Source organism: Episyrphus balteatus, chromosome 3, assembly GCF_945859705.1.
Source record: "Episyrphus balteatus chromosome 3, idEpiBalt1.1, whole genome shotgun sequence".
NCBI classification, from domain to species: domain Eukaryota; kingdom Metazoa; phylum Arthropoda; class Insecta; order Diptera; family Syrphidae; genus Episyrphus; species Episyrphus balteatus.
The window spans coordinates 117,966,574-117,987,964 of NC_079136.1; the positions used below are offsets into that span (position 1 = coordinate 117,966,574).

Genomic DNA, 21,391 nt, shown 5'->3' on the forward strand with positions numbered 1-21,391 from the left:
GGGGATCTTATCATTAAAGATTAACTTATCAACTTCTGTTCATTTAAGTTTTAATTTTATTAAGAAATCAGTCGATGGATTATAGATAAACCACTCAAAAAATTATTGTTATTATCTTATCGATTTGACACTTTGTTAAATATTTTGTTTTAAGTGTTATTTCCTCTGGTTTAATTAATTAATCATGTTTACTTGTTATATTTTTAGATAAATCCGAAACCGGTTTGTTTTCTATCAGATTTTAGAACTTAAATTATATATTTCTAGAAGCATTTAAAATGAAAGAAGTCGAATCTGATAATAAAATTTAGTTTTTCAACTAATTTTAATTGTATCAACTAATTTCTTCACATCCCGACTAATCAATTTGCTTCTATAAGGTCTTACTACTGTTGCTTCTTTAAAGCTTTATAGTTTTGATAAGTAACTTATCCAAAGTTAGTTTGGATAAGTGGAAAGCTATACGTAACAGCTATCAATTCAATAAGTTCCTCTGTATCATAGCAATTCAATGTACTCAAATCGGTACCCTAACTAGGGTTGCCAACATATTTGGTGCCGATTAAAGTTTTTTGAGAGAAAACCGTGAAAAAAATTCAGAACTTTTCAAACAAATATACATATGTAGTATTTGAAAAAAAAAGTAAAGAAGTCAAGGAATCTTTGTGTCAGTTTCTGTACACGGAGAATAAAGACCACCTAAGAGCAAGCGGGTTCCGTATTAAATTAAGCGGATTTCTGCATGTTTTTTTTTTGTCATAAATTAATCGGACAAATCTTCTTAATTTCTTGAATGCGGGAATTTAAAAGAAATCCATTTAATTTAAGCAGAAAATCATCTTATTTCTATGTGGAAACATTTTAATAAAATAAAAAAAAAAAAAAACAGTGGCAGCAACTGGGGATTGATCCTGCAACTGTTGGTGTGGTGATTAAAATAGTTTTAAATGTATCCTGCTATAGAGAAGGCTAAAATATTAACGAAGGTGAAAACTTTAATCCCAATATTAACTCAATCGATACACGGTGTTACTAGGCAAATTACCAACTGCATGAACAAATTGATTTGGGACGTTTTCTCTCCTTTGTAACTTCTACAAACATTTGAAGAACTTCAACAGAAAACATTCTCCACCGAAACTAACATTGATAGTTCCAATATTCAGTTTGAATTCTAAGAATACCTACTACACTCTCTACACCCTTAATTTTTGTGTTCGATTGGAAAATCCATGCCAAGTATATGACGTTACTTGAACCACTTTTACAGAAAGAAGAAACTGCAAAAGCGAATCAAGTAATTCATTAAACTACAATATTGTACCTAATAAAAAATAACGAAGAAAAAATTGTAAAAAATATTTTTATTTTAAGTGGTGCGATTGATATACATATAATTCAGTTTTAAAGTTCAAGTGACCTCAACTTCAAAGCGTTTCGCCCAGGTACGACAGTGGGCTCATCAGTTAGATATGTTGTACACAGAGAAAAAAATAACTATTATAATAGTTAAAACTGGAATAACTACACCAGCCCAAAAAATGTTAGATAAACCAAAGAAAATTAAATGTTTAAAAAAATGTTAAATTTAAAAAAAAAAATTTTTTTTTCATACCGTTTTTGGATGTTTTACTTTTTTTGAAAATTTTTTGATTTTTCAAAAAGAATCTTTAAGCCAAATAAATAGCCTTTCTAAAAATAATAACACCGGCACACAAAATAAAAAAAGTGTCATGTACCAGGAACCAGACCTATCTTTCTATATGTTTTTGGGCACGCTGAATCCGAATTTCAAGTCTGTTTGGCCCTATCACCCTCCAGTTTTGAGTAAAATGCAAAAAACTAAAAAAAAGGAAGTTTTTTGCCTTTTTTGGGGTCATTTTTACATTTTTCTCAAAACTGGAGGGTGACCAGGCAAAACGGACTTGAAATTCGGATTCAGCGTGCCTAAAAACATATAGAAAGATAGGTCTTGTTCCTGGTACATACAACTTTTTTTTTTGTGTGCTGGCACTGTCGCGAAATGTCGCTTTCATCCCCGGCACACAAAAAAAAAAGTTCCATGTACCAGGAACCAGACCTATCTTTCTATATGTTTTTGGACCCGCTGAATTCGAATTTCAAGTCCGAACACCCTTCAGTTTTGAGAAAAATGCAAAAAACTCCAAAAAAAGTCATAAAAATCCAAACAAAATGCAGTCACAGCTCAAAACTGGAGGGTGACCGGGCCAAACGGACTTGAAATTCGGATTCAGCGTGCCTAAAAACATATAGAAAGATAGGTCTGGTTCCTGGTACATGACAGTTTTTTACTTGCGATATAGGTACTATATATCAAGTTATGCATTCGTACAAAAAAAAAAGTTGAGATAAAATTTTTCCATGAAATTACGATGGTAGAGAATGCCAAAAAAGTGGGTCCCGGAAGTCCGTCTGTCTGTCTGTATAAGGAGCTACAGCCTAAGCGGATGGACCGATTGACTTCAAACTTGGTATATGGCATTTTTTGAAGACTCTCCAGAGGGGTTTTTGGAATTATTTTTTTTGGACCAAAAATAACGGTACTTGTCATATACCGATTTTAGTAAAGTTGAAATTGCTCAAAAACGGCTCTAACGATTTTGTTTAAAAAATTCAAATGTAAGTTTTATCTATCTTTTGTCTATCTTTTAATGAAAATTTTTTTTTTGAAAATCATTATTAACGATACCTGCCATAGAATCGTTTTTTTTTTTAATTTGATTATCTCTGAAACCGCTCATTCGATTTCAACGAAACTTTTTGTGAAGAAGCATTTATATATAATTTTAATATAAACCAAAAATACAATTTCGAAAAAAGTAATATTTGGATTTTTAAAAAAAATTTGAAATTTTTTTTTTGAAAAATCAATTTTTCGAAAATGGGACATTAGTTTTTTTGAAATTTTGGTCTTGGATGTTGATTAGTGATTTCTACAAAATGGCATACAAATTTTATTTTAAAACTTTTTTTCCAAAAAATTATTAATAAAAAATTAGTTTTTTAAAAAACGGCTCTAACGATTTTGAAAATTTTTTTTCTAAAAATGCATCTTAATACTTGTTTTGGAGGGTAATTTGATTTCAGATTTTATTTTATTTTTTTAAAAAACGAATTTTATTTTTTTTTTTGTTTTGTACCTATATAGTAGGTGCCTACATTTTCCAAATTTCTATATAAAAAGTCTTAAAAATTTAAGCAACTTTAACTCTAAGAGCAAGTTCGTGCGACCCAGTAGTGCATTTTATTTATTTTGTGTGCCGGTGTAATCGCAAAAAATTTTCCCACTTTTTTGTGAGAAAAGTAAAAACAAAAAAGTTTTTGAAAATTTTGGTATTTTACCATTAGAAATAAAATATTAATCTTATAAACCCTAAAACTAGACAAATGCAATTTTCATATGCTTATTGTTTTGTCATGATACGATCATTTTTTACTGAGATACAGCCTATCGAAAATCACTAAAAAAAATCACAATTTTTTTTTGTTCCCTTAATTTTTTGGACTAGTGTATTTTAAATAGACATTATTGGCACATATGTATAACTATTTTAATAGTAAAATTGACGAGTACTTCGATTGACTATTAAAATAGTCACAAATTACTATTTTTTTTAAACTATTTTAATAGTTATCCCGATATTAACTATTTTGTTCTCTGAGTATACCCTTACTAAAACGCCCACTGTCGTACCTGGGCGAAACGCTTTGGAGTTGAGGTCACTTGAAATTTAAAATTAAGTAATAAAAAATATTCCGTTGGATTTGAACACGTTTGCCTAATATTTACGCATAGTTAAGCTGAGTTTTTCCCAAGGTACTCGTAGTCTGACTTAGTTATCATAGCCTTAAAGGCTAACTGCAACCTTATTTGGCTAACGCATTTACTTTAATCTTGAAAAATGACTTTCCACCGATATACATGTAGGTATGTAGGTACCTCAAGGCAGTGTCCAAGGCCCACTTCTTTATTTAATACGATAAATGATTTGCAAATGGATAGGAACTTCATGAGGCTCCATGACCACAAACTCATATCAAAGGCTCATGAACGCTAGCTATCTCTTGACATCTCAAGTGTCTTCTCAGACAGTTAACAAATAGAAAATGATGTTTTAATAACCTCCTTTAATGTTTATATCTTCCATAATCAATTATCAAAAGATATACATAATATTCTTCCACTGCAAAAAATTTCTTAAACAGTTTACCGGCACAGTAGCTTTCAATATGATTACTTAAGACATTTTATGAGTACAAAATCGATAACATTCAACATTAACTAAAGCTGCCATCATCGACCGATAAGAAACAATCTTTACAACTCATACCAAACTTAATACAACAAAACTGATAAAAATATAATCTTAATTTTGATAATAATAAAGTGAAACTGAGTCAAAGGGTAGAAAAAAATCTTCTTAAATACTACTTGCTAATATTCAGCACTTGCCAGTGAGATACTTAAATATCAATTAGTTAGATTGACAGTTTAAAGTATAGTTTGGAATAGAATAATATTTTTTTACAATTCCATAGTTCAATGAAGTTATTTTTTCTCCTCCTCTTAGGAGCTATTGGGGTAAAATAAGACAACTTTCTTATAAATTTGTTAACCTTCTAAAAAAGTGTTTTAATTTGTTTAAAGCTCTGTCATGGAAATTCAATTTTTCGACCAAAATCCGAAGAAGAAGCTGCTCAATATCTTCAAAATATCAACGTTGAACTAAATAAGCAGACTAATCTTGATTCTGAAGCTAATTGGGCCTACACTTCCAACATTACCGATGAAAATGAACGAGTAAAAAATGAACTATCTGCCAAGACTGCAAAGTTTAAGAAACAAATTGCTGAAGATTTAAAACAGTATGACTGGCAAAATTTTCGAGATTCTGATTTGAAGAGACAATTCAAAAAATTGGGAATGTTAGGTTATGCAGCTTTGTCCGAAGAAGACTACGATGAACTTTTGTCAACTTTGTCGATGATGGATTCAAATTATGCTAAAGTAAGAGTTTGCAGCTATATCGATAGAATGAACTGTGAAATGCAATTGGAACCAGAATTGACGGAAATTTTGGCAACAAGTCGTGATCCTGAAGAATTGGCATATTACTGGAAGATGTGGTATGATAAAGCTGGTACACCAACTAGAAAAAGTTTCGACAGATATGTTGAACTTAATACAAAAGCTGCTGAATTGAACAGTGAGTAGGGAAGGGAGTCAAAACTATCACACAACAATTTCTTATGATTTTTCTTGAAAGATTTTACTTCCGGAGCTGAACTTTGGTTGGATGCATATGAAGATGAGACAATTGAACAGCAATTAGAAGACATTTATTCTGAAATTCGTCCACTTTATGAACAGATTCATGGTTATGTTCGTTGGCGTTTGCGACAGGTCTATGGCGATAAAGTTGTTTCGGAGAAGGGGCCTATTCCAATGCATTTGTTGGGGAATATGTGGGCTCAGAAGTGGGGTAATATTGCTGATATCACTGCACCATTCCCTGCGAAGCCTTCCATTGATGTAACTGATGAAATGGTTCGTCAGGGATATGATTCTAAGAAAATGTTCCAATTAGCTGATGAATTCTTTCAGTCTTTGAATTTAAAGAAACTTCCAAAGTAAGTCGTATGAGTTAGAACCTTGTTTTCGAATTTTTTTTTGATGAACTTGATTTCAGAGCATTTTGGGAGAAAAGCATAATTGAAAAACCAACTGATGGTCGTGATTTGATTTGTCATGCAAGTGCTTGGGATTTTTTCCTAATCGACGATGTTCGCATCAAACAATGTACTCGAGTTACACAGAATCAATTAACTACAGTTCATCATGAACAAGGACATATCCAGTATTATCTTCAATATCAACATCTTCCTCATGTGTACCGAACTGGTGCAAATCCAGGCTTCCATGAAGCTGTTGGTGATGTTATGGCTTTATCGTTTTCAACACCAAAACATTTGGAGAAAATTGGTCTTCTCAAAGATTATAAAAATGATGAAGAAGCTCGTTTGAATAAAATGTTCTTGACAGCTTTGGACAAAATTGTCTTCTTGCCATTTGCATTCACAATGGACAAATATCGTTGGGCTCTATTCCGGGGACAAGTCAAGAATGGAAATTGGAATTGTGCCTTCTGGAAGTTAAGAGAAGAATACTCTGGTATTGAGCCTCCAATTGTTAGAACTGAGAAGGATTTCGATGCTCCAGCTAAATATCATGTTTCTGCGGATGTAGAGTATTTAAGGTTAGTATTTGGAGTTTCTTGAAACTTTATTAGCTAATTCTTCCATTTTTTTTTTTACAGATACCTTGTTTCATTTATCATTCAATTTCAATTCTACAAATCAGCTTGTATTAAAGCTGGTCAATATGATCCCACAAATCCTGAATTGCCATTGGATAATTGTGATTTTTATGGAAGTGCAGAAGCTGGCAAAGCTTTTGAGTAAGTTTTTCAATTATAGACTTAGATGTATTTTGAAATCAAATTTTGTGTGATTTTTAGAAAAATGCTATCAATGGGAGCCTCTAAGCCATGGCCTGATGCAATGGAAGCATTTACTGGGGAACGAAAAATGACTGGCAAAGCAATAGCTGACTATTTTGAACCATTAAGAGTTTGGCTTGAAGCAGAAAATATTAAGAACAAAGTTCATATTGGTTGGAGTAAATCTGATAGTAAGATTTTAAGTTGAAGCTTTGATAAGAAATGGTTAACTTTAGATTTTTTTACTTTCAGAATGTCGATCTTAATTCGAAGAATTTTTCTTTAACAATAAATATTTGGTTTTTACCGAAATGTTTGTGAATTTTTTTTATTTCAAAAACTTATTATAGAACTAGAGTGAGTAAAGACTAGGTATACGGAGCTATATCGATAGAACTGAAGGAGCTTTGCTATAAAATACATGTAAAATAGTAGCTACAAAAAATCAACAAATAAAAAAAATGAAACAAATAAATAAGAAATGATGAAATTCGGAATTAGTACCACAAGAATGGGTCACCCTAATAAAATTTGGTAAAAACATTGACTTCGGGATAGAAAGCGAGAAAAAAGGGGTTTCACAAAAAAAAAAAAATAATTAAATTAGAGAAAACTCCAAATCTCAAAATTAAAGGAGTGAATTTCGTTGTGGAACATATTTCATAAAAACGAACTCAATACATTTTTGTGGAAAATAGTTTGCACAGTGAATTAAAATCTGACTCAAATATAAACAAAAAGAACACGTTCAATTTTTTTTGTAAATTTTTTGACTTTCGATAAATTTAGGTACGACGAAATGAAACATGAACGGTACAGTGGCGTACGTTGAGTCACCGGGGACCCGGGGTAAGACTAAATTTTGGGGCCCCTTTGATATTCGGGGGCCCCTGAGTTACAAAAAAAAAAAATTACGTATACGCCATACGTTTTTTTTTTGTTGTATGGATTATTTATTTTTAGGTTTATTTTAATGTTTTAATATGTTCGTTATGCACTACTTTGCTATACTTACTTAAAATGTGTCTCATAAAAGTAGTAAACACTTGTACTAGGGGCCCCCAAAATTAAATATTTAGAGACTCTTAAAATAAAAATGTTTTAGCTTAGAATTGATAGTTCTGGGGCCTCTGTTCTGAAGTAATGAATACATATTTTATTTTCCATCATCAGACATAATTTTTTTATTTTGGGGCCTCTGAAAAATTATTTTTAGAGCCTCAAAATTAAGTGCTTAGAGGCCCCTAAAATATAATATAATTTTTTTGGAGCCAAGAATTAATAGGTATTGGGGCCTCTGTTCTGAAGTAATATTCGGAATGCCACCAATAACGTAATATTTTTATTTTGGGCCCTGATGTATTTATTTTGGGGCCCTTGAATTTATATTTAATTTTCCATTTGATTGTTTTGAACTAATTTTGAGCATCCTCAAATAATATTTTTTTGCTTTTTTGGGGCCCCTAATGTATTATTTGTGGTGGCAAAGATTTTTCAAATAATATTTTTTGGGGCCCTAATATAAAATTATAATATTTCTTTTAAAAAAGCAGTTTATTTTTTTTGGGGCCTCTGGGGTAACCTTTTTTTTAAAATCAATATACATATATTGTGTGGCTACCAATGCATTATACATTACACTGAATGACATAATTTGTCTCCCTGGTTACTTCGTAACTCAATTTATGCTAACAGTTTCATTCTCTGCATTGTCTCCAGTGGGGGCCCTGGGGTCGGTTGGGGGCCCCGGGGCACCGCCCCGCTTGCCCCAAGGGAGTGTACGCCTCTGGGTATAAAATATTTGTGGAACGTATTTCTTTCAATTGAACAAAGTAGTAAATTTACTTGATGGCACTCATGTCTGTTACAGTTATCGAAGAAAAAATCAACCAAGAATATTAACAAAATTGAATTTTGTTGTGGAACATAATTTTGTACGTGCTTTTATCACTCTTTCTTTAAATAATGTACATAAAAATGATATACAATTTTATTGTTCATTCATCTAAAAATAGTTTCACCCTGTCTTCAAAAAAAAAAAAAAAAAAAAAAAAATACAATATAATTGTTTTCACCTCATATTTAAAATTTCACTTCATTGTTTCGGATATAAAAATTTTAAATTTCTACAAATTGTATCTTCCACCAAGTTTTTCTTTCCATTATCTTTCTAAGATACTCAAAAACTACTGCAATAAACAAAATCATGTAAAAAATCCAATTTCGAATTCAATATTTTATATATATTGCTTTTTTTTTGTTTTTGAAGAACTCCTTCAGCTCTCTTTGTGCCAACAAAATAAAAAAAAAAAAATAGAAAAAAAAACTCTATCTCCTGTCGAAGAAGTTTTCAAGTAGTTACCTATCTCAGTTTCTCACACTTTTCCTCAGGACTAGCTATATAATTCCCCTAGATACTAGTTATTGTATATATATTGAAGAGGCACCAACACCAGTATTATATACTGACTTGGTGCACCTATTTATGAAAATACTCGCGAGTGCACATTAAAAATTATTACAGCTTCGGCGAGGAATATTATAACCAGGTGCCAAGCATCATTCGTTTCTTACTTTTGCTCTATATCTTAAAAGCATAGTAGAGCACAGCATATAACATTCCCATCCGCCCCAATACATTATGCATAGATAATAGTGCTCCCTGGAATAGTTGGATACCTAAATACTTTCTAGAGCTAGGTAGTTACTTTTTTTTTTGTAAGCCGGAAGCATTTCACACACTATCTTCTCTCCTCGCGCCGCCACCATCCAGGTAGTGCAAATGGTGAAATGTGATATTTTAATATTATCTACTTTTTGTAGATTTTTTTCGTCCTTTTTTTATTCCCATTTTTTGAAGTAGGACAGAAGGGACTAAGTCTGAATCGTCATCGTCGTCGTTGTCGTCACCAACACTTTGTTGTAGTAGTTTTTTGGCTCCAAAAGTGCACCTAAGCCCTTCTGTCAGATTTTTTTATTAAAGATTGAATTTGTACCTCAAGGATGTGGGGGGAGGTTATTTTACGAGTCTAATGCGCGTGTCCTTTCCGTCTGGATAGGCGATAAAATTTTACACAATTACATGAAGGGAATACTCTCCCTGAGTATAAAAATGTTTTCATGTATATTCACCTCCTGAACTGAATTTGAAAGTGCAATCCAAATCGTATCCTAGTCGTAGTCGTATCTGTCTGTTCTGTATACAAACGTCAGGTGGATATAAGTCGAGATGCACATGTGGCACATTTTGTTTATGCATTCTTTTCGGATGTTGTCGTCTTTTTGAATATTGCTTTTGGAGTCCTTTTGCTGCTCCTATAACCTATAGGAACTTTAGCTGGGGTATTATAATAAAGGTCCTAGGAGAGATGGAAAGATTTATTGGCAAGAAATTTATGGGAATACACACACATACAGATATTCCCCAAAAAGTCTTTGGCCTTAAATTCTTCGGTCGTTTGATGATGAGAACGACACGACGACTGATTGTCAGAGAGGAAAGAACGAAAGGAAATGCTGAGAGTATTCTTTTGAATTTATTACAACTACTATACAACTACTGGCAAATTGTATGCAAAAGCACTAACTAACATGGGAATTGACGAACTTGGTGGCATATATCTGAAAATGTGTGTTGGGGAAAAAGTGTGGGATAAATCTGGTGCCAGAAATAATATAGCAGAAACCCATATTTAAGACCATTATTGCAGATAGACAGACTTTGGTTTTGGTTTATGTTTTGGACTTTGATATCTTAGTCGTAAATTGTTCATATGTCATTTGGCTACCCCACTTTTCTCAATGTGAAGCTAAAATTTTATGGAGATAAAGTTTTCATAGTCAACATAGAAGAGATGAAATTCAATGTTTTTGATATATGAAGATTTATTGAGTCCATATTCACATTTAAAAAAGACGAATTCATACAAAATGAGGTACTACTTGTCTTTGCGTTCTAAGCGATCTTTTGTTTGAAAATTAAAGAATTTTGTATTAGATGAATTATTATGTTTAATTCAAAAATATGCATTTATCAATTTATTGTTAATATGCGTCACACAATAGCCCATGTCACCATGTCGCCATATCGCTATGTCGCTATGTCGCTATGTCGCCATTTCTCTATTACGCCATGTCGCTGCGTCACCATGTAGCTAGATTTTTTTTAGATTTAGATTTATTCATGATAAAAAACTTACAATATAGTCATTGAGAAAAATTAACTGAATAATAATACGGCATGACATTAAAGTTGTCTGTCTGTGTAATAAAAATTTCGATAAGTTTAACTTGTAGCTATGTCGCTATGTCACCATCTCGCTGTGTTGCCATGTCACTATGTCGCCATGTTGCTATGTCGTCATGTCGCCATGTCGCTATGTCACTATGTCGCCATGTTGCCATGTCGCTATGCCGCTATGTAGCCGTGTCTCCATGTCGCTATGTCGCCATGTCGCTATGTCGCCATGTCGCTATGTCGCTATGTAGCCGTGTCTCCATGTCGCTATGTCGCCATGTCGCTATGTCGTCATGTCGCCATGTCGCTATGTCGCCATGTTGCCATGTCGCTATGTCGCCATGTTGCCATGTCGCTATGTCGCCATGTTGCCATGTCGCTATGTGGCTATGTAGCCGTGTCTCCATGTCGCTATGTCGCCATATCGCTATGTCGTCATGTCGCCATGTCGCTATGTCGCCATGTTGCCATGTCGCTATGTCGCCATGTTGCCATGTCGCTATGTAGCCGTGTCACCATGTCGCTATGTCGCTATGTCGCTATGTCGCCATGTCGCTATGTCCTTTAATTCTTAGTACTTCACCTAAATTTTTCCCTAAATCTATAACCAATTTTAATTGTTTAAAGGAAGGTCAAAAAATTTTTTTTCAATTTTAGGCACGAATCGGACTTTCAGACCCCTCAGGCTCAATTAACATTTGATATTTCTATTTTGCCAACATTTGCGTGACTAAAATTCCACCTTAAGAATTCCTTGTATAAGAATTCCAATAATTTCACAACTCCCTGACCAAAAAGTAAAATTTTTAATCCACCCTCTAAGGACTTATTGATTCAAGACAAAGATACATAACCTCATTACATTAAATACCTACCTCCTACAAGAAAAAAAAAAAATAAAATATTTCTATTTGTTACAAGAGTACATTAATAAAATACAAAATGATTTCAAACTGATTTTGAATTGAACAGCAACTGGCTGGACAGCCGGTGTGCCCTCAACTTCCACATCAAATATGACCCAAAAAAAAATAAAAAAAAGTAGAACCCATGTTTAACCCATTTCAAATGATCCCCAACAGACTACTTTGATACTTGAAAGACAGAAAGAGTAAGGGGGTTACCATCAGGTTCAACTTACATGGGTGAGTGCAGACAAATATTTAAAGAAAACAACAACAACAAACAAAATGAGAGAGAGAGAGTGAAAAAAAAAACGAATATTAAAATATTTCCTGCAGCATTATGATTATTAATAAAAATTCCAATCACGATTTTCATTCTGTTTTCAGTGTGCTTTTTTTTTGTTCGTTCATTTTCACAACCGGAACTCGTAGAGTTTCACGTTTTTTTTTTCCTTCTTTGTATTTCAGTTTGGTGTTCCGGTTTCACTATATACATATATATATTTTTTTTTTTTTGACTCATTTTTGCTTCGTTCAGCCATATCCTTGTTTTGTATTGTTGCCGGGTTCGCGAGCATTATCCCTTTTGGCAGCATTGAATTAATTTATTAAAATTAAAAAACGTGATACACACACAGGTTGAAGAGAAATGCACTGCAAAAAAAAAAAATACTATCTACAAATTTTCGTATTAATATTTTTCATTCCATAATTGGATCTTTTTTAGATATATATGTTGTACAGTGTACACATATATCATTTTTATTTTTTAGGTATAGAAAACGTTATTTAAAACCCTTTCGATATGGGAATTACATATGACCGATATATGGCATAGTTGAGTCAGCTACTTTTAGAAGAAAAAAATAAATGTTTGAATCTTGTTCTAAAAACTTCTAAAAATTAGGTACATACAAAAATGTATCGCAATTTTTGACTTAAACTTCGGCATTTTTTTAAGTGAAAGCTATCTGGTAAAAATACATAGATCCTTCTTTTGGTGTATGATCCCCTACAGAAAATACTGGTATGTTTGCTTCGGAATCAAATGTAATTATTTTTTCGTTATTCACTATTTTACTTGCTCTATGGGACCAGTTCTAATTTCGTGTTAATACAATTTTTAGGTTCTTATCAAAACCAACATTACAATAATGGACAACAACAACTTTCGCCATTTTGTTTTGTGATTTACTTTACTTACCCATTTTCGCTTGCCATATACTTACTTAACGGCTCCAAAATCTTAGCATCAATTATGTAAAATTTTGACATTTCGTCGGCGTAAAGCAAAATTGTTCTAAATCCACTTTTTACCAAAAATGAGTCAATGATGCAGTTTTACTAATTTGAGGGTGCTCTTTCCGAATTTGAAAACCGTTTTTGTTAATGGGACATAGAACAATAAAAACAGAGATGTAGCCTTTTGAAAATGAGCCCGAGTATTCTTGATTGTTCTAAGTTCACTTTTTATTTAAGGAAAAAACGTACCTTGATAGTAATTGTTCTATGTCCAATTTTGGGTTTTTAGTTTTAAAAAATATTTGAAAATAGTATGCACCTACTAATGAGGTAAACTCGTATATTTTATTCCAGAGAAAAGAACAAACTTTATAAAAAAACATAACTTGAATGGCAAACGAGCAGAAAATTGTAGCTTTAAACCAATTTGAAACTTAAAAATCGTCCGCAGTAAAATTTGCTTTTTTGTGACTTAGAACAATTTTGCTTTACGGCGACGATTTATTGAATAGTCAACCAAGGTGAACTTGTGTAATTTTTTAATCAGCTAGAAATTTGTTTTAATTTTAACCTTTTTATATTGAAATACATATCTTATTGGTCAAACACCCCTACCGACTTCAGCACCCAAAAAACGATCTTCCACAGGGATCGTTTTTTTTGCTGTCTTCCTGAGCCTTTTTCTGCTGATAGTCTTGGTTTCACGATATTTTTACTCTCTTTCCGTACATTGTTAATTTGTTATTGCAATTTTCTCAAAAACGACTCTAATGATTTCGATTAAATGTGGTGTACGATATAGTCTTTGTAATTTTAACAAAACTGGGTTTTTAAGTTTTCTCGAAAAATTTGGAGAACTTATATTTCATCAAAGAAAGGCCAATTCCCAAATTTATTCAAAATTAAACAGACAGATTTTTCTTATCATTTGAGTTGAATGTTAACAAAAAATCTTGAAAAAAAGTTTTTGAAAAAAAAAATTTTTAATTAATTTTGATTATGGAATTTTTTTTTCTTTTTTTCAAAACTTAGCCAAAATCTGTTTGAATTCCAATAATTACACTGTGCGACACTGAAAATACACCCGACGAATTACATAGTGTAGGTTGTTCGTATGGTCGAATAATGCATAAAAATATTTTTGTTATATTTTTGGAACCCTCCATTTTTTTTTAATTTACAAAAAACCATTTTTACAGACTTTACGATGTAATCTACCAATATCTCAGTCATTTTTTTAACAATTCTCAATATGTTACATTTTTTTGGAAAGAGAATTTCCAGAATATACATGCTATGTTTATTTGTGAATAAAAATGTATGTTTTTTAATTTTTTGGCATTAAACGTGTAAAGAGCGATTTTTGAAAAAGTCTGAAAAAAAATGATTATTTTAACAAGCTAAATCTCTAAAATTATAACAATTAAAAATCTGAAAAATGTTCACATGATAGCTACACTTATTAAATTTGAGCCTGTAAAGTTTTAAATTTGTTGATCAAATGGTTAGGCTGGAATTTAAAATTGAGGTCCAAGAAACCCCATGTTGTTCCCATAAGAAACTTCAACCGCTTGGCGGCACGGGTTAGAATTAAGTTAGAGACTTGAAACTTGGGGAATATTTTTTTTAGTTTATTTTCAACCATATAAGATCCTAGGAGCATAGAAATTCTAGTTATTTTAAAATAACGAACACCCTATTGTGCACCTTGCAATTCACATCATGAAAAGCCACATTTTCTATTTACGAAAAAGTAGCATAGATACCGCAGTTTTGGTCAAATTAAAAAAAATTTGTGCCTAAATGTAAATTCTTTCAGAATATAACCTTGCCTTATTTTTTTGTTTGTTTTATTTTGCAAAAAAAAAATTGGGTAAAGTTGAAAAAATTGAGGAAAAAATCACTTTTTCAAGATTTATGGGATAAAAACCTACACTTAATTTGTTTAAACTAGACTTATATACATCATTCAAAAGGTCTGGAAATCCTCTTTCCAAAAACATATTGAGAATTGTTAAAAAATGACTGAGATATTGATAGATTACATCGTAAAGTCTGTAAAAATGGTTTTTTGTAAATTAAAAAAAATGGAGGGTTTCAAAAACATAACAAAAATATTTGTATGCATTATTCGACCATACGAATAGCCTACACTATGTAATTTCTCGGGTGTATTTTTTTTTTTTTTTATTTTGTAGCACAGTGTTATTTGAGATATAGACACTTTAAACTAAAAGAGCAAATACGTGCGACCCAGTCGTGCATTTTATTTTTTTTTGTTCAATCCTATTCCTCAGTTTGTTGAGTAACAATCAATCTTTTGGATAATTTCACGTGTTGTCAAATTGAGACGTGACGGACACTTTGACTTTCCACACCGAACTTGAACTAATTCTACTTTAGATGTAACAGTTTTTGTTTTCAAGCTTTTTAGTCTAGAAGCCCATTTTACACGAAAGATATTACTGGTTTTCCCCTCATCAAAATCTGGCATATCTTAAGACAAAGAAACAGTTACAAAGTGTGAAGATGTAAGACGATTAAATGACCTAAGGATCATCTGGAATATATAAGTTGAAAGTCTATAGCAATAATAACACTTTCAACTTCAAAAGTAGCAGCTTCAGCACTTATTTTACTCTTAACGTAAATAGATTCCAGATAGCTCTCACAAAGTCTGTTTTATCGACTATAAGCTTCCATCAGATTTTATCTGACAATTTTAAAACTATCGCAGAGATGAAATGAAGCTCTTGGTTCTCGATATCTCAAAAACGCACCTGATCCATCTGAAGATCGACTGATACTTCGGTGAAAGATTTTCTTAGAGACCAATTATTGCTTAGTAGAATTGCAAAATAGAAGTGTCAAAATTAGTAGGAAAGACCTCATAAATATCAGAAGTGTATTTCAGTTAACTGTCACTCATCTGTCAAATCAAATAACTGCCAAAACGGTACTGGAAGTTGAAAAACTGAAGAAAAACTACCATCAAAAGTAACAGACATTGGGCAGGTTCAGAAACGTTAGGCACTAAATATTTAGGTAATTTCTCGGTCTCTGATTGGTCAGCTGTCAAAAAAAATCTTTCCAATTTAGGTAATTTTATTGGATAGCTAACTGGAAAGTTAGGCAAGAAAATTTTCCCTAAAAATTTAGGAAAGTTTTTTTTTGTCAAAATGACAGCAGATTGTTTTGAATTAAAGAATTAATTTAGCAAAATTAAATTTATTTGTGTGAAAAACGAGTAAAAAGTGCATTATCGGTTATAATTAATATTATTTATTCATTATAGTTAAGTGAAATTTGGTGTATTCCCCATGCAATCGGTAAAATACTTGAGTAAATTTTGAAATTTGACAATAGCATCTCAAGTAGCACACTGGTGTATAAATTGGTGTAAATTCATTAATTTTGGTGTAAAATTGAGGAAATTGAAAAAATATGGTGTATTTCTCAAAATTATTGGTGTAAAAATTATACCACTGTCTTTTCTGTAAAAAATTTCAACATTTTTTTAAGATTCCGTGCAAAAAATACACCGATATTCAGTTGTTTTTATAATATACCATTAATGGTGCATAAAATTATACGATTCTGAAATCAACCAAAACGGTATATTTTTTACACTCTCTTTGGTGTAGGAAGTACACCCTGTCGATATAAAATTCACCAGAATGCATAAGTGGGAGACGACATATTTTTCAATGGCCGCCATTTAAAAAAAGAAGACAGCGATTAATTTTTTTACTATAATAGTACATATATTTATCGACCTAATTATCCCGCATTCTTGGTTTTTTCGATTCGGTATATTTTATATTATAAAAGAACTCTTCTAAAAAAATGTAAAAACAACAAAAAAATTATAATTTTTGAAAAACTGATTTGTAAAATCGAAAAAAAAAAAATCATTAATTCACTGACATTTTTGAGGCGCTCGATTTTTAGAGGGGGTAGTATCTAAAATTAGTAGACAGAATGTGTTTCGTTTTTAAATTTGGCAAACAAATTCATATTTAACCAATAGTTTCTTATGGCAATATTATGAAAGTGAATACAAATTCGTTTTCATTTATTTCTTAAGAAATGCATTTCACACCATAGTGTGAATTAGAATTCATCAAACTGTTTGAGATAAAAAATAAACATTGGTTCAAATTTTAAATCAGAATAATTCAAATGGTGTATTTTATCCATAGATTTATTGTGTGTTTTTCAATTTCAAAGGGATAATTTTCACCAAAAACCAGATCATTTAATATACCACTAGCGCCATTTATACACCAAAAATCGGTATATTTTTTACCCACCGGAGTTTATTATATACAAGAAAATGGTGTATTTTTTATATTCAAAATGCATATCACGAAAGTGCAAAAAATACACCAAATATTTTGGTGTATTTTACACTTTTGTGCTACTTGAGATCATATCCAAAATAATTTAGTCAATTTCCTCAAATTTCCGTTCAGAAAATAACGTTGCCTAAATATCTAGTCCCTAATATTTCCTGAACGTGCCCATTCTTTTACTACCATTGACATCTGAAGTGTCATTTAAAATGATTTCGTGAAAAAAGGAAAGTTGGTAACAAATAGTCCTATGTAGATGACACATTAAATGAAACCAATAAAACAAACAGATCTATTTAATTGGATACAAATAAAACGTCAAATCGAACTAATATTTTGTTTTCTTTTTCTTTCGGTGTGCCTTAATGCCATTGAATAAGAAGAAAAAAACCGAATAAAACAAGAAGAAGAATAAGTTTTGTGAAAGGTAATGTGGTACAAAACGATAAAGAATGGTTATTCATTGTGTTCGCCTGATGGTAGAAGAAAAAGGTTAATTAACTTATACAAATAAGAATAACCAAAAAAAAAAAGAAGGAAAATCTACTACAAAATACGTATAGGTAGAGTGTATATAGATTTCCAATCGGAGAAGTTGGTTTGGAATTGGTGTGATGTGGCGCTGCCTAGCGTACAATTGTGGTATTGGTTAAGGCAGAGTAAAACCAACCAAGAGAAGAGTGTTGATTACTTCGTTAATTTTATCTAGGTCATTTTGTTGTTTTGTTTGTTTTTGTTGTCAGTTGTTGTTTTTGTTTTTGCTGTATGTAGATATGATGATGTTTCTACCTACCTTCTTTAGTTAATTAGAAAAATATTGGTTTTTCGGATTTAATCAGCCGAAATTTAATCAGTGTTTGCGTCCTCTCTCTGATGGCTTGGGTTCAATATGGGAATTCGAAGAATGTATTGGTTGGTATGTAAGTAGATATACATAGATAAATGAAAAGATGTGGGATATTGCTTTTTATTGCGCTCTTGGGCTAAATGGTGTAATCTAACAGGTGATGCGATGTCCTTGGGATCTGAATGGATAATTACATCAGTTTTGTATCGATTCAAATTGTTTTTGGGAATTGACTGAGGGATTTTAATGTCGGTAATGCAGTTTGATAGCATAGATAACTGAAAATGTATTATTTCAAATTTTGTGTAAAGAAATACAATAACTAAGTACGAAATTGTACTGCTTAACCGTTTAATCGGTATTTAATTGCTTCTATAATACTTCTATAAGGCTTCTTTAGGAAAAAACCTTATAAAGTATATAATAATTTCAAATGAAACCAAAAGAATTATTGAATAAATAATTGAACTTACGTAAGAAAAATAGAAAGTAGTAAAATACGGTATTGGAGTTCAAAATCCAGTAATATTTGGCCTGGTGAGGTCGGCTATCTGGCTGAACCCGGATATAGGCTAAACTTCAAGTATTCGGGATATATTGAATGGAATCACTAACATAAGGGGTTTAAATAGGAATGGTCCTAGTAGGGATCCGTGTGCTTCATGTTCTTTGATGTTGATTGACAGTTTTCGCTTTTGACGTTAAAAGATATGAGATTTTTTTTTTATTCATTCGATTAGAAGTTCCGACACTATTTTTGCGGAAATTTAGAGGAGAAAAATCAACAAAAATCTGGAGAATTATTTGGGGTATTCTTTTAACGATAAAATTATCTATTTTATGGTCTTTCTAACTTCTTCCGGTGGCACCTGTAAATAATTTCTTAGATTTCCTCAAAAAAAGTAAGCTCTTTCACTGATGAGCACTTTCGTGTAAAATACTGTTTTATTTTTACATTTTTTGTGTAAGAACCATACAAAATGGTTAGTAAGTTCTAAAAAATGTAAAAATCGTAAAAAAATGGTGTAAAACGGTATTGAATTTTGTGTTCCAATACAAAATTTTTTGAAATTTTATTATTTGGATCCATTTTTCTACATCAAAATTCTGACAAATTACCCAATAACTTGAATTTTCTGCTAAGAAATTTTTCAGGAGAGGACTTGAAAATTTTTCGCACTCGTCAAATTCACCTTTCTGCCGCCATCTTGGATTTTTTAGACCATTTTTTACATCAGTGAATATTGTACATGTAATTTTTTTACATCGAGATTTTTACATGTAAAAAACCGTCACAACACTGCTCTTTGTTTAACGTATCTGAAAACTACTCTTGTTAAAGGACTTTTTCCTGGTTTGAGGGCTTGTTGGAGCTGTATATGATACTAAAATCATGTAGATATAGCTGTCCGTAAAGCCATATCTTAATCTTCAATAGATCTATAAATCTATAGGATTTAAGAATGTCAAAAGCTGTCTTCACGGTTCAAAATATTTCAAACTTTTCCACAAGCTAGAAGAATTGTACTTCTTGATAAGAAGTTAAATTTTAATGAATCAAATTCGTAGTTGAACGAATTTGTTAAAGAGATCCTTGATCCTTTTTCTTTTTTTTTTTTCTTTAAATTGCTTTTAATGAAGAAGAAACGTTTTTCTTTCACTTTATAAAATGGTTAAAACTAAATTTAATGAGAAAAGAAGGGCTCTTCAAACTCTTTAATAAATTGCAAAGCTACTCCTACGCACATAGACGGTTCTTATTTTTCATTATATAGATGAATGAAAAAAAGACGCACCCAAGGACAATGAGTGAGTCCTCTAACCTAAGAAAATAAAAAAGAACAAAGATGCTCTTGTCTATAATTTCGAATGAATATATACGTATTTTCTTTAATACTGACATTTTCTACTCCTTTTTAACGTGTCTCAGTGAAATCCTTGTCAATTCATCAATTAAATAAATTTTCTTTTTTCTTTGAAATATTTTTTAACGAATTGCAGGATTCGTGATTTCTTACAAAAATAGGGAGGGAGAGAAAAAAAACAACATGAAGTACAACTTGATTGCTGATGATAATGACGACAACGAAAATGCTGATTGGAAAACTACGTACCTACTATCAACTCGACAAAACTTAATTCTTCAACAAAAAAAAGTGGTAGTTTCAAAATTTTACCTGATGGAAAATCCTTAATTCAATAAGTTTTTTTTTTTTTTTTTTTTTTTTTGCGAGCACCTAAGTTGTTTTATTTGTCCTGCTGTAATTTTCCATTTTCAGTGTGAATCTAATGTGAGTGGAGTGTATGATGGAGTAATTTGCAAACTCTCGCAATCTAAAACTAAAAGTTAAGTGGCAGGAAAAATTAATTTTCTGCTTGCACCTCCTTGCATCTGCTGCACCAACAGCAGCAGCTGTACTACTTTTTCCACAAGGTTAGTGTGCACTCGAGTGCTAGAGTAATTCTTGTATATGTATGAATATATATATTTTTTTTTTGTTGTCAAACGTTTCCACGCTCTCTATACGTAATCAGTGGAACCTTGCTGAATTGTTTTGCATGTGAGTATTCGTTCATCATGATTTTCCAGCTAGCAAGCAAGAGGAATAGGAAGTGGTATATGGCAATGGTAATTATGGGGTAGGGGTGGTAATGTAGTAGAAAAAGGATATTACAGTGCCAGAAATTGGAAATATTTTGTGTACCTACTTTTCTCGGTCTCTCACTCTCTCTTCGAGTCCTTGCCCTCCTTTCAGAATCTAGAACAGGAGCCATATGGAGTTGTTTAGTGAAGCTCAGATGGGATTAGTAATTTTGTGCAGAAGGTGCTTATTTAAAACTATTAGAAGATGATTGGATTATCGTGAGGGTAAATATTTTGTTTTGTTTTGTTTTCTTTTCAACTTCCATGTTCACGAATGTTCCACCTGGATTTCAAAGTTTTTGTTTAGATATAGTAATTGAATTAAAATGTTTAAGATTTTTTGAGGAGATTTTTAAAGAGATTAATACTTTAAACTACAAATTAAAACCTACAGATAAGTTGCTGAATTGTGTATAAGACTTCTAAATACAATATTCAGCAAATATTTTGTTTACTGAAGCTCTTTTGGAATGTACTTAGCTAAAATATTTCAAGGTTACACAGTTTATTGCTATTTTATTTCATATTCAGCATTTAATTCGGTTTTCAACTAAGAGGTGTTAGTTATTTCCTTATTCAGCAGCAGCTATGATTTGGTGTGCAGGTCTTTTTTGTTAGAGATTTAAACCTTCATCTATAG

General features: G+C 31.6%; 1 protein-coding gene across 1 annotated transcript; it reads left to right on the forward strand.

Annotated features, from left to right (window-relative positions):
• Positions 1 to 4,415: 4,415 nt before the first annotated feature.
• LOC129913613 (angiotensin-converting enzyme-like) lies at positions 4,416 to 6,837 on the forward strand. Its single transcript, XM_055992378.1, has 7 exons — positions 4,416 to 4,603; positions 4,670 to 5,228; positions 5,289 to 5,652; positions 5,712 to 6,278; positions 6,339 to 6,479; positions 6,540 to 6,712; positions 6,774 to 6,837. The coding sequence occupies exons 1-7, from the start codon at positions 4,565 to 4,567 to the stop codon at positions 6,785 to 6,787; spliced, it is 1,857 nt and encodes a 618-aa protein (XP_055848353.1). The 5' UTR covers positions 4,416 to 4,564; the 3' UTR covers positions 6,788 to 6,837.
• The last annotated feature ends 14,554 nt before the right edge of the window (positions 6,838 to 21,391 follow it).

Bases quoted from the DNA above. Each gene is read 5' to 3' on its own strand.
- LOC129913613 (XM_055992378.1), top strand. From the start codon at position 4,565: ATGAAGTTATTTTTTCTCCTCCTCTTAGGAGCTATTGGG. The intron at 4,604-4,669 runs GTAAAATAAGAC...ATTTGTTTAAAG, and splicing joins TCCTCTTAGGAGCTATTGGG to CTCTGTCATGGAAATTCAAT. The intron at 6,480-6,539 runs GTAAGTTTTTCA...TGTGATTTTTAG, and splicing joins GAAGCTGGCAAAGCTTTTGA to AAAAATGCTATCAATGGGAG.